General features: G+C 57.6%; 1 protein-coding gene across 2 annotated transcripts in view; it reads right to left on the reverse strand.

Moving 5' to 3' along the window:
• LRP5 (LDL receptor related protein 5) overlaps positions 1-14,015 on the reverse strand; it is a 111,209-nt gene that overhangs the window by 54,761 nt on the left and 42,433 nt on the right. For both annotated transcript variants that reach the window (XM_058526202.1, XM_058526203.1), the window contains exon 5: positions 11,936-12,067. In XM_058526202.1, the coding sequence (XP_058382185.1) occupies positions 11,936-12,067 (132 nt within the window). The remainder of the gene's footprint in view (positions 1-11,935; positions 12,068-14,015) is intronic.

The following is a 14,015-nucleotide window of genomic DNA, read 5'->3' on the forward strand; positions in this document are numbered from 1 at the left end:
GCAGTCCCCGGGGCCCTCGGGGCGGCCTCCCGACCTCTTCCCTTCCTCCCCGGATGCACACACGCAGGAAAGAAGGGCGGCCGCCCTGCCTCGGGGCCGGGCACGGGGCACGAAGCACAGGCTGGGCCGGGCACAGCCTTCCTGGCAGAGGGTGTTCTCAAAACAAAAAAGCAGACCTGGGGACGGCCTGATGTCACGGACGCGTCCAGGTCAACGCCCTCCTTCCCTGCCAACATCCACCCAGCCCAAGCTGCCCTCCATCACAGGGCACTGGCCCTGGGCCAGGCCTGGGGTCACGCAGATGAGGCGGTACCCAGAAAGGGCTGCCGGAACACATCCCCACACATGGGGGCTTATAACAGCAGAAATGGATTCCCTCACTGTCTGGAGGCCAGAAGTCTGAAATCAAGTGCTGGCAGGGCCGTGCTCTCTCTGAAGGCTCCAGGGGAGGATCCTTCCTGCCTCCTCCAGGTTCTGGTGCTGCTGGCAATCCTTGGCGTTCCTTGGCTTGTGGCTGCACCACTCCATTCTCTGCCTCCGTCTTCCCAGGGCCACCTCTGCTGTGTGTGTGTGTCTAAGCTTCCCCTTACGAGGACACCAGTCATTGGATTTAAGGACCACTCTAATCCAGCACGACCTCCTCTTAACTCGGTTATATCTGCAAAGACCCTACTCCCAAGTTAGGGCACATTCACAGTTTCTGGGGGCTGGGACTTCAACATGTTTTTTGGGGTGACACAATTCAACCACAACAGGCAGGGAGGAGAGAGCGAGAGGAAAGAATCCGCGCAGGGCAGGCAGGTTCAGGGGAGGGAACTCCAGGCAGAAGGAGCAGCACGGAGGCCAGAGAGCGCCGGGGCCATCCTGCAGCTGGGGTGGGCAGGGATGGGGCTGACCTATCGCCGCCCTCCACGCGCTCTGATCTGAGCTCAGAGGCCAAGTGCCCACCGAGAGACTGAGTCGTCACATAGGCCACAACTCTTCGCCGAGTTCCTTCCGCGTGCAGGATGCTGGGGCAGCTCTGAGCCCACCCCTGCCTGCAAGGAAGCTTCGTGCAAGCAGCACGCTGTGCCTACAGCAGGGGCTCAGCCACAAGACAAACAAAAGCCCCCTGGAACAAAAGCCTGGCGGGAAACACATGCCAATGTCCGCAGTGGCTATCTCTGGACGATTTCCGGTCTTCCTTCATCTCCAGCAGGGGTCTGCACACGTTCTCTGCAAAGGGCCAGACGGTAAAAGTTCTGGGCTCTTCGGGCCACGACAGTCTCTGTCACGATCACTAAACCCTGCGGTTGCCGCGGACAAGCCGCCACAGACGACGCGCACGCAAATGTGTGCAAAGCAAACCTCACGTATGGACACGGAAATCTGAATTTCCTACCATTTTCCCATGTCACAAAACATTCTGGTGATTTTCTTTTCAACCATGTAAAAATGTAAAAACCATCCTCAGCTCACGGGCTGCACAAAAACAGGCAGCGAGCCATCCGGCCCATGGGCCGAGGTTTGCTAACCCTGCATGAGAAATATGTGTGACTTTTACAATATTAGAAAGTAAATTCTAATAATAGGGAAAAGTATAAGTGGGAGAGCGGACATAGAGGAACTCTCGGTACTCTCCACTCAATCTTCCTGTAAACCTAAATTTGCCCTAAAAGATAAAGTCTATTAATTTTTTAAGTAAATTAAAAGGCATATAAGTCAACAAGAAAACCACCCAAACCCTGGCAAAAGAAACAGGTGAAGACCATAAACACAGATTAACAAAAGAAAAAACACAGTCAATAAACATGAAAAATGGGTAACTCCTGGGTAATATGCAAATAGAATTGAGAAGCACATTGCTACCACCTAGGGTGGGAAGACAACACTCAGCGTGGGTGTGGCATGTCCCTGCCTCCCAGGGGCCTGGAACCAGCACACGCTTCCTGGACGGCAACAGGGCTCAGGGGCCCTCTGACCCAGCAATTTCCGCTGAGAACCCAGCCCAAGGCAGCAGCTAGAAATGCACACGGATTCCTGCTCACAGACTCCTGGTCACAGACGGCCACCACGGCTTCCTGATACCAGCAAGACCCAAACCTGAGGAAAAGAACCTGTTACAATCTAAATGCCCCACCATACAAAAACATTAAATAAGTGAAGGTGTTGGGGTACAGGTCAGGACACAGGCACTGAACACCACGCTCTGGAGAAGGGCTAATGTGGGAAACGCTCGGGAAACCCGATAAGTTGGGAAAAGTCAGACACAACGTTGCACACACGATATGAGAAGATCGTGCAAAAGCAGATCTGAATGCAGGCACAGTAAAAAGATGACCGAGAAACACATCACAACGTTAACAGCGGCTATCTCTCGGTGTCAAGATTATGGGTGGTTTTTATTTTCTCCATTATTTTTTATGATGTTTTCCTTTCTACAATGAATGCAAATGTGACTTTATAAGAAGAAAAAAACAAGACTTTAAAAAACGGGTGCAGGGGTTTACCCTTGGAGGATCTCAAGGTCTAGGTGGGAGGTGGGTCTGGACTCTGGGGACAGGGTTGTCTCGCTGGGCGAGCGGGAGCATGGATGACTTAGTCGCCCATTCAGTTGCCTCCAGGTTCTGACCGAGTGGGAGGGAGGGAAGAATAACAGGAGAGGAAGGGATGGAGCAGAAGAACCCACAGCTCCCGACAGCCCAGGAGGAACAGCCCCTCTGGCTGGGTCGCCCCTCACAGTTAATTAACCCTCCACACCCCAGTGTGGGAAAAGAGACCTCGAGCAAAGTGACAACACATCCTAGGGCGTGGACTGACCAATCAACACGGAGGAAAGAGGTGGGGGCCCCAAGTCCTCTTCCCCCACCCAGCACTGGGCCCTTGCCATCCCAGCAGGCAGAGTGGACATCACAACTGTCCCCCAGTGAACCGACTGCAGCTCCAAGGTCACGGCCCTCTGTGGGAAGGACGGGCCCCCACCCAGAGGCTCGCACCACAAGGCTCCCCCAAGGCTGGCACCACCCCAGGACAGCTCCTTCTACTGGCTTCTTTTCACGCTGGAGACGGGAAGCCCAGAACGGCCCCTCATCACCTCCCTGACGCCCACCCCCAGCCCTGCTCACAGCTCCAGGGTCTCCCCTCAGCTGCCCCCACAGGAGGTAGAGCCAACATCAGCCCCCTCCCGGGCCTGGAGCCGCGTGGGCAGAGCCAGATCCCAGCGTGGGCTGCCGTCCACCCTACAGTTTCTAAGGCCATAAACAGCTTCACAGTTGGCAGGCGGCCAGCTTATTTTTGTTTTTTAGCAATTGATGAAGTTTCTCCACCGCCCCCCTGGGGTAAGCGGTTGGACAATCGCTAAGACCACAGCCCGGCACCCTGGCCCAGGAAACCGCACAGAGTGACCACAGGGTCACAAGGCACAGAGGAAGTGGCCGGGCCGGGCGCTGGCTCCACTGGAAACCTGAAGCCCGAGCAGCTGTCCGCCTGCACGGCCCACCCCGGGCCTCCCCTCGAGCTCGCAGGGAGGCTGCAGCCTGCCAGGAGTCTGCACCTCCCTCTGCACAGCCCTGAAATGGGGGATCACTCCTCTGTCCTGAGGCCTGGGGCGGCCAGAGAGCCACAAGGTCAGTGCCAGCCCTGTGACCCCCCCAAGCCAGGCCCTTCCTCTGCTGTCCCCAGCTGTGAGGCCCTCATGTGGTCCTCTGCCACTGGCCTTTCCCCTGCCCCCCCGTGGCTGCCTACCATCCAGGCAGCGCAGGCCAACTGTCACACCCGACCTTCGCTCCCAGCCCCACTTCCGCAGAGTGACCCTGAGCAAGCAGCCTGACCTCTGTCTCCTCACTGGTAAGATTCAGGTGTGGATAAGACTCCCCCAGCGAGGCTGGGAGGGTCCCATGATGAAGTTGGTGAGCCCCCAAGCCCGAGGACACAGGCCCTGCACATGTCCCCCTCCTGCTGGCACTGAACACACACCCAGGGACCCGTCTTGGGACGTTCTCTCTAACTAGGGGCAGAGACGTGCCCTGAAGGCTCGCGTCACGAAGCAGGCACAGCGTGGGCAAAGGCAGGGAGGCAGGTGCTCAGAGCGTGGGTCAGAGGGGCCGAACAATCCATTTCGATTGGAAAGGAGATAAATGGGGAAAAAGAGCCTCTGATGACAAGCCGGCGGCCCAAGGCATCAGTCCAGCACATCGGGGCCCCAGGGCACATGGAATTGGGTAGGGCAGAGGCACAAGGCACAGTCAGTGGAACCAAGACAGGGAAACCGCCGCCATCAGCAAAGCCCAGAGAGGGCATGAGGGGCGTGCGGTCAGGCAGTGCCGAGGTGGGCGAAGCCTTTCTCTGGGCAGCCCAGGGGAACTTGACTCGAAGACGCGGGGAGACATCTGAGCTCCGGGCCGGTCTGGGGCTAGACTGGAGCTGGGCTCAGGCTGCAGTAGCAAAGGGGACACCAGACAGGCTTGGGGGGGGGACAAGGCCAGTGTCAGGGGCGACCGCAGCCTAACTCTGCGGCCAGTGGCCTCGAGGCATCCCCAGAGCTAACCGCACCCAGGAGGCGCCCTTTGGTCTTACGTCCCAGCCCCAGGATGACAGTTTTCTCTTTCTAAGAATATGGTATGCTCCCCTCTCCTCTTTTACCAGATTTAAATGTTAGTCCTCAGGCTCAGACACAAAAGAGCACATGCTGTGTGCTTCCATTTCCACGACGTTCCAGAACAGGCAACACTAATCCTTGGTGAGAGAAGTCAGGACAGCCGCTGCCTCTGCAGAGCGGGGAGGGGGACTCCAAAGGGCACCAGGGAATTTTCCGGGTGGTGGAAACGTTCCGTATCTGGATTGGAGTGGTGGTTATGCAGACATATACAACTGTCAAAGCTCATCAAAACGGACACTTAGAATCTGTGCATTTTATTGTCTGCAAGTTATACCTCAATTTCCAAAACAAAAAAGTGAGTGCGCGGGCTCATTCCACCATTTCCTGGGACCATGCAATCTGATTTTCTTGCTATTAAAAATTCACGGTCCGTGGCTGAGAACAGCAGCTGCCTTCTGTTTGCAGAGTCAACGCCAATCACAGCTCGGGCGGCGGCGCCTCGGCCACAAGGGCCTCCTTTCTTTTCCCTTTGACCTACTTCCCTGATAAGTGACAAGACAGGCAGACTGGGAACAAACGCGCCCCTTATTCCCCGGCCCCGGGCTCCGGCTAATCCGCCTGGACAGACGGATGGATGTGAGGGGCTTTGAGACGTCGCCCAGTTGTCAGTCTGCCCGTCAGACCCGACAGTGGACGCCTCTGTTCCTCCCGCCGCCTTGGCTGGCCACATCCCCACCCGGCTTTGTGTTTCCCGTCCCTGCGAACATCTGTTAAAACTACTTCTTGGCGAGGTGCGGCGGGCGGACCCATAAATCACCCAGTCCGCGCCACCCACCCGCCCCGACGCGCAGCCACGGCCTCATCTGGAAAGGTCTGGGCGGGGGACAGAGGATGGCCCAGCGCAGCCTGGCCAACCGGGGCAGTGAAGCCATGCGCCCTGGAGACAGCCCACGAGTCACCTGCCCAGGTCATTCAGGCCCCGAGCAGGGGGTGCGCTGCCCAGGAGCCCCAGCGATGAGGAACAAATGGGCACAAACGTCAAAACAACGGCATGTTCCACGGAGTGCCGGCCGCTGGAGCGAGGGAAGCACAGGCTCCCTTGGACGGCAGTGGTAACTCCCAAATAAGGCCCCACTACTGCTGTTTTTAGCCCAGTCCACATAATTGGAAAAACATGGGGAAAACCCAAGCCAGCTGGGCGCCTCCGTCTCCAGGCTGCTGCAGAGGGGGTGGCAGGCTGGCCTGCAGGCGGAGGGCGCGGGGGATCGCAGCCGGCTGGGAAAGGCTCCCTGCGTGCTCATTCCCGGGGCCAAGAGTCACTCGGCCCTGCAGGAACCACAGCTCGGCCCCGGGGTCTCACCCTTGGACTAGGCGGCTGCTTGCTGTGACTTTCCTCCTGGTCTCAGAAGCTACAGGATCCTCACTGGGGCCATTTCAGGAGGGGCTGGGGGACATGAGACACTGCACCCGAGTCCAAAGGAAGGGAGTCCTGAGCCTCACATCCTCTCTGCGGGGGCCCCACGCAGGCATCCTGGAAAGCACTTAATGTGCAGCTTCTCATTTGATCCCCTAGTCGAGCTCAAGGGGCATTACTCTGCTCTCCCCATTTTACAGCCAGAAAACTGCAGCTCAGAGGGCCAACTGACCAGCCCCGCCCCGCTGGTACAGGGCATCGAGAGGGTCCACCCCCCATTCCATCCTCCCCTTCTGGGGGGACGCTTGCATGCCCCTAGGATATCACACCCCCGATTCATTGGAGTCTAAGCATCACCACCATCTCAGCCCCTTCGTGGGGGAAAGCACCGACCCCTACCCAGGGCTGGCTTTCATTTGCTCAAAATCAGGAAAAAGTAGGATTTACGCACAAAAATTTCTTCATATTCCACTCCAGGAAGCATAAAAGGTCAGACGCCCGGAGCAAGGGCTCCAGGAATCGCAAGTCATGCCCAAGGCCCTGGCTTCAAATCTTGAGATGTTTCCGACTGTGCCAGGTGGCTCTTGACCTGCCGCACGTCAGCCTGCCTTGGGCAGGTGTCAAGTGCAGATTCAGCCCCCCACCTCCCACCCCTGTCCCTTGTCGGGGAGACTTTGACTGGGGCAAGGGAACCCAGACACGACACTGAGTCCGAGTAATTTCGACACAGCCAGGCATCTGTCCCTGACCCCAAATCCCTCCCGGCCCAGTGCTGGCCTTCATCCCACGGGAAGGGAGCCACATGCCCAGCACACCCAGGACACACACCTCACTCTTCTGCTCGTCACCCACTGGGCCGTTTGGGGAGGGTGCCCATCCACCCTCTGCCCCTGCCCAGCTCCTCTGGGCACCACCCAGCCTCGGTATCTACTTCTGATTCCAAACGTTCAGGGAACAACTACTCTCCTGGCATCAAATCAGACTGCCTGCCTGGCTCCAAGTTCAAGTTTAAACTGAAGCATAGCTCATAACTGTTGGGGGGCTAGGCCCTCCTCCCAACAACCCCATGAATCAGGTACCATTATTGTCCCCTTTTAAAGGTGAGGAAACGGAAGCACAGAGAGGCTGAGTCATTTTCCCAAGATCACATAGCTGGGACGTGAGTTAAGGTATTGTAAAACGATGACAGGACGTAGAAAGCCATCACACAATTGAAAATCAGGTGCTCTAAATTCTGGGTTCACCTGAGCCTGAATTTCCTCAGCACCACAAAAATCTTTGGCGGGCTCTCCACTACCGACCAAGCCATGTCACCAATCGTGGATGTCGCTTCCGATGCCTTCCCTCCTGAAATAGTGGAAATCGCACCAATGCAGCTGTTCTCCATGTCCGTCTTTCCCAGAGGCCTTTCCTGTAGCCCAGGGCCACCCCTGAGCCATCACAGCGTGGGCTAGGTTCTTCACCCCCCTGGGACACCCGACCTCACCAATTCCACGGCCAAGAGGAGATCCCCAAGCAACTCCAGGGCCTCCTTTGCCAGCCTCCGAATTCCATCCTCCCACCGGACACCCCGGCCTTGGAAGGCTCTCCAGGCACTGGCAGCCCTCCCGGGGTGCTGCTCCCTTCCGGCCAGCTAGGCGCCCCGCACCAGGCTTCTGCCACCAGGACCTCAGAGCTTTGCTGTCAGCGGTGACATTCAACAGGATTTAGTGTTTCATTTTTTTTCATTTTACCCTTGTGTTACCAGCTGCTATCTCCAGGTGGTTTTCACAATCAACACCCCGCACATCGTCGGCAGCCAGAATCCACATTCCACGTGTAATTTATGTCCGTCGGGAGGCAAAACCATCCGTGCCAACGGACGCCGCGCAAGAAGAGAAAAACAGCTCCGGTGCTCCGGTAGGAGTATGGCCTTTTAATCAATGTTTTCCTTTAGCATGATATTTTGTGGCAAGGAATAAACACTGGAGGGTGCGTGATCCGCATCCTAAAACCCCAGTTCGCAGGCGGGGTTGTCGCTGTTTGCGAAGTCTGAAGCCCTCAGCCCCATTCAGGCCATGCCCTTGGTCCCGTCTCTGACTCACTGTGTCTGCCCCCCAAACAGACTGAAAGTCTCTCAAGGATGAACCCACTTCTCACGCCTGCCCGTATCCCTCGGGATTAAGAAATACGGACAGAGATTTTAGAACCACTTCGAATTTCCAGAAAGCCATCCTGGTGGCAAACCCTTGAAATGCTCTGAGAAGCTTCCAGGTTTCTCCTCCACTCAAACTAAAACTTTTAGGAAACTCTGTTTATGCTCCCCGACTCCCCTAGCTGCCCCTGGAACACTTCAACTTCGAACGGGTCCAGGGCAGGGAGCTACAGAGGCCGCCACTGGCCCCCAGAACCAACTAGTCCATCAGTGGGAACCACGCTTAGAAAAACACGGAACCCAAATGTCACATTCTTCTGCAAAGCAAGACTCCCGTCCCATCCCTTCTGTCTCCTCTGTGAGCTTCTCCCTCCTTTTGACATAACCCCCAAGCTGGGGCATCTGGAACAAAATCAGAAAGACGCAGGCTCAGCGTAGAAAAGTCCCCCGCCCGGCCCACACTCCCACCCAAGCTGGGCCCCTCGGAATGACAACACAAATGTTTTTCTTCCTCGCACTTGGCATTCTCCAAGTGAGTTATTTGTAAAAGTGTCCTCCACAGCTGGGAGGGTGCACAAGACCAGGGAAAGTGGCCCTCAGCAGCTGAATCCCAGGGAAATCTGCCGGCTGGCGATCCTCACTGAAGGAGGCTGCGAGCTGTGCACTGGCCCCCTGTCCGACAGCTTCCAACAGGAAGGACAGGCTTTGCTGCTAATCCACTGGTTCCACTCCGCAGGTGTTGGTGTCAGCTCCCCACCGCAGAGCTTCCAGCACCCAGTGCTGCCTCCTCCAGGAAGCCCTCCCTCCCCAGCCACCTCCTCTACTCTGCCCCCTGCCCCCCCCCTTTCCAGGAGAGGGCTCCCCAGGGCTGCTCTGGGCCTGGATATGGAGATGCATGGTCAATGCATGCAGAAATAACACAATGCCCTCAATGGGCTTGACCACGGGGCTCTCTCCCCAGGGCTCAGAGGCTCAGCCATGGGAATAGTGGGAATAAGAAAGGAGGCAGGGGTCCATGTGAGCCCACAGCCCCCTCCCCCCAGGGTGGGAGGACCCTTGGATGATGGAGGCAAACCTAGGCCTCCAGTAGAACTGCCCCAGTTCCCTCAGGCCTGACGAGATGATGGGATGCCAACCATGTGAATGGTGGACGTGGCTGCCATATACTGGAGACCTACTATGCACAGTGCTTTCAATTCCTGCTAATGCACTGGGTCCTCCACAGCCTCCCTGGGCGGGCATGGTCTGTGACCCCCATCTCTCATATGAGGATAGGGGGTGTAGGGTGACACGGCTCTGGGCACCATCCACTCCAAATGACCAACCCACAGCCCTTTGCACCCCAGGGTAGCCTGAGCAAGTCCTTTCTGTAACCCCAAGCTTCTCCAGCTGTGCAACTTCACAGCTGGAGAAAAGATGGGCCATGAGTGGGACTCTATTTGGGCCCACATCCCATTTTTGCCCATATCCCATATTCCTGCAACTCTGATGCGTGAGGGAGCCTCACAGGACCCCTTCACAAAAGTTGACTGCACAAGTTTCCCCATCGGGGCAGGCACTACTGCATGATCCACCTTTTGGGGGGTCATGTCGATCCCCTACTCCTTCCCCACATGTCCATATGCAGCCTGGCTCCAGCCACCCCAAGTGGGCATAGATGGCAACCACACCGGCATCCAGCCACGCTGCTCCCTCTCCCAGAGCACACATCACCAACCGATCGAACACAGGTCTCGGGCAGGCATCACCAATCAATGGTGGCCACAGACACCACATCCAGATCCCTCTAACTCCAGGGCCAGGCCCCAGACCGGCCCCTCAGGGCAGCATGATTTTGGAAACAGCAAAAACACAAATGGCATAGAAATACCCGATGGTGGGGAAGATGGTTCAAAGGAATGACCACTTGTTAAAATATTCTTCAGACGCAAAAACTCATGTTTTTGAAGCATATATACCTCCTGTAATTGCAAATGTGAACTGAAATAAACAATAGCAAGCTGTATAAACAACGCATAGACATAGAGAGTCACACACGGAAAAACAGCAGAGAAAGACACACCAAAATATTCATAGACTCTCTCCAGATTTCCCTGTAGTTTCTCAAATCCGCCATGCAGACCAGCTACATCATTTGCGGGGACCACGGCAAAATGAAAATGCGGGGCTGCCTGTTCAAAAATTATTAAGCATTTCAAGTTGGCAACAGCAGAGCATTAAACCAAGCATGGGCCCTTCTGGACACGGGGCCAGTGTGACAGCACAGAACAAACACCCATGACGTCCCCGCTGACACCAACTCGCTCCTGCCTCAGTCTGTTCCTTCTCCCTCCCAGTCCTCCCAAACAGTGGCGTGTCCTCTTAATGATGTCCCCCCCCGTGCATGACCCTCCCAAGGGCACTTGGGAAAATAAGGCCCTTTGGGGGGCCTGCAGGGGCTGGTGCACCATACCGCTAACAGACCCTCTGGTGTGACAGCCAAGTCTTCACGGAAGCAGGAGCCCTGCCAGGGAGCAGAGGCGCCCCGGCCCCAGCATGATGACAGGACCACTGCACACAAATACAGACCCAGGCCCGCTGACAGCAGAGGGGCCGAGAAACCACCCCGGGTGGAGACCCCGTGTGCTCGGGCAGCAGACGACAGGCTGGCAGCCGCGGGCAGAGGGAGGAAGATCGTGTCTAGTGGGCTGCTCATCTCAGACTCCGCCCCATGGAACCCCCACCTCATGGGACCCCGTGGTGGAAGCCAGCCTACCAGGAAAGGAAAGCCCCCTGCCCTCCTTTCTTTTCCCCCAAGTGGGACTGGGTGCGGGGGTGGCTGCTTCCAGGCCTCTCGCATTAACCTCCTCGCTGGCCAGGTCTGAGTCCGCCCCGGCGTCGTCCAGCTGTGCTGGGCCCTGGACATCCCCCAGGGACAGGCTGCATCCCGGATGCGAGTCATTTCCGCAAGAGCACACCCTGAACCTGACACGTGCCAGTAAAGAGCCTCAGACGGCACCACAGGGTAGGGGGCGACACTTCATTAAAAAATAATCACAGCACAAGTCCTTGAAGCAGCAAGTGCCTGAAAATCGAGAGGGAGAATTAAAAGGTGGTAAAATACCTGAAACAAAGAAAATAACTTGTGTGTGGGGAGGGGATCCATTGAACTTCGTGCACCTAAAAGAAACTCCCATTAAGGGTGCGTTTGCAACCTAAGTTTCCACAGGGGCTTATTACGGCATGAAGACTCCACGGGAAGGGGATGCAAGGATAAAAGTGAATTATAGATTCTGTAACAATGCAGAAAATGCTTATGAAACAGCAGAAAAGCAGAAGACGAAACCACACTGGGAGGCCCACTGTCCCACACCGTCAGTGTACACTCAGGAGAGACGAGAACGAAGAAAAGGATCACGGGGCACTCCTGTTTCACGATGTTCTCTGACACTACTGTTCTTTTTACAATAACACAGTTTTTGTTTGATAGGCAACGAGAGCAAGTTCTTAGGGTGCGACTGTCGCATGCCGGCAGCGTGCCCGGCACCTGGGGTCTCTACCCGCCCGTCACAGCCTCGTGCTGAGGACGGGAACCTGGGTTCTGAGTCAGTAACGTGCAGGGGATCATTCGACCACTGGGCAGCACAGCCAGATCTGACCTCAAACCCCAGCTGCTCGGCTGTCCAAGTCCACCCGGACGAGGAGCCGGAACGCCTGAAACCTCCCGATGAAAGCAGCCAGTGCTGGGTGGTCCACTGACGGTCCCCACAGGGCACCCAAGCCCGGGGCCGCCCCCCCGCCAGGCCGGCCCCCACCGGCGCCTCCATCTCACCTGCCTTGCACGTCTTGCCGTTGTCCTGAAGCTGGACGCCGGTGGGGCAGGCACACGTGTAGAAAGGCTCTCTTGGGGACAGCAGGCACAGGTGGGAGCAGCCGCCATTGTCCTCCTCACATCGCGTATGGACTGGCGAATACAGGGCAGGGTGAGAGAAGGTTCCAGAACAGGACCCTTGACCCCCCCCCCACACACACACCCACCCACATCTACCACTCCTGGTGTGGGCATCCTCCCTGCCCTGCCCCCATCCCCCAATATCCTACAAGAAACCCTCATCTTCTTCAGGGCCCCTCAAAGGACACCTCCTCCGTGAAGGCCACCCTCCGACAGGATCTCAGGACCTGCCGTGCAGTAATGGTGGGGACCCCGGAGCAGAGGCCTGTCCTATCTTTTTGACATGCCAGGACCCCACGGGATCTGCACAAATGCTTGGTGGCCACACCTGGACACTGGGCCGAGCCTCTCGGTGCCAATGACAACGCTTTCCATCCTCCCAAGCCCTTCCACAACCAACATGCAACTGAACTGAACTGAACTAACACTTCCGGCATCTCGCTGTGCCAGGGCAGGCTGGAGTGCAGCTCCCTTGAAATGAGCAGTATAGAACCCACTGGTTACTGCAGCAGACTCGCTGGGCGGTGCCTCTCCCTCCCCAACGCTGCCTTAGGCACGTGGCTGCCCCAAATGTGTGGGCGTTTAAAGACCACGACCTTCTTACCAGAAAACAACTCCAGAGTGCCCCCTTCCCTTTGGTACTGAGAGACCCCCGGGCCCCCACTCTTAAGTTCAAAGTTAGAACCTTCTACAGCACCATGGCAAGAAACCCTGGTCCCCAAGGAGCAGGTGCGCCCAGAGCCCCGGCCCCACAGGCCACCTGTAACAGGAGCCCTGAGCCCACGCGTTTCAAGTCTGTCACCATCAGGGACCCCTGCCACAACTGTATGGGGACCCTAGCCTGAGGACTGCAACTTAGAACAGATTTTTCTGCACTCTGCATAACACCCCCAGCCTATCCCTGCACTCTGCACACACACCCCCAGCCTATCCCTGCACTCTGCACACACCCCCCCAGCCTATCCCTGCACTCTGCACACACACCCCCAGCCTGCCCCTGCACTCTGCACACATCCCCCACCTGCCCCTGCACTCTGCACACACCTCCCCCAGCCTGCCCCTGCACTCTGCACACCACACCCCAGCCTGCCCCTGCACTCTGCAGACACACCCCCCAAGCCTATCCCTGCACTCTGCACACCCCCTCCACCTGCCCCTGCACTCTGCACACACCTCCCCCAGCCTGCCCCTGCACTCTGCACACACCCCCCCAGCCTATCCCGGCACTCTGCACACCCCCTCCACCTACCCCTGCACTCTGTACACACCTCCCCCAGCCTGCCCCTGCACTCTGCACACCACACTCCAGCCTGCCCCTGCACTCTGCACACCCCCCTCAGCCTATCCCTGCACTCTGCACACCCCCTCCACCTGCCCCTGCACTCTGCACACACCTCCCCCAGCCTGCCCCTGCACTCTGCACACCCCCCTCAGCCTATCCCTGCACTCTGCACACACCCTCCACCTGCCCCTGCACTCTGCACACCCCCCTCAGCCTATCCCTGCACTCTGCACACCCCCTCCACCTGCCCCTGCACTCTGCACACACCCTCCACCTGCCCCTGCACTCTGCACACACCCCCAGCCTATCCTTGCACTCTGCACACACCCACCCCCAGCCTGCCCCTGCACTCTGCACACTCCTCCCCCAGCCTATCCCTGCACTCTGCACACCCCCCTCAGCCTATCCCTGCACTCTGCACACACCCTCCACCTGCCCCTGCACTCTGTACACACCTCCCCCAGCCTGCCCCTGCACTCTGCACACCACACTCCAGCCTGCCCCTGCACTCTGCACACCCCCCTCAGCCTATCCCTGCACTCTGCACACCCCCTCCACCTGCCCCTGCACTCTGCACACACCTCCCCCAGCCTGCCCCTGCACTCTGCACACACCCCCCCAGCCTATCCCTGCACTCTGCACACCCCCTCCACCTACCCCTGCACTCTGTACACACCT

Source organism: Diceros bicornis, chromosome 31, assembly GCF_020826845.1.
Source record: "Diceros bicornis minor isolate mBicDic1 chromosome 31, mDicBic1.mat.cur, whole genome shotgun sequence".
NCBI lineage: Eukaryota > Metazoa > Chordata > Mammalia > Perissodactyla > Rhinocerotidae > Diceros > Diceros bicornis.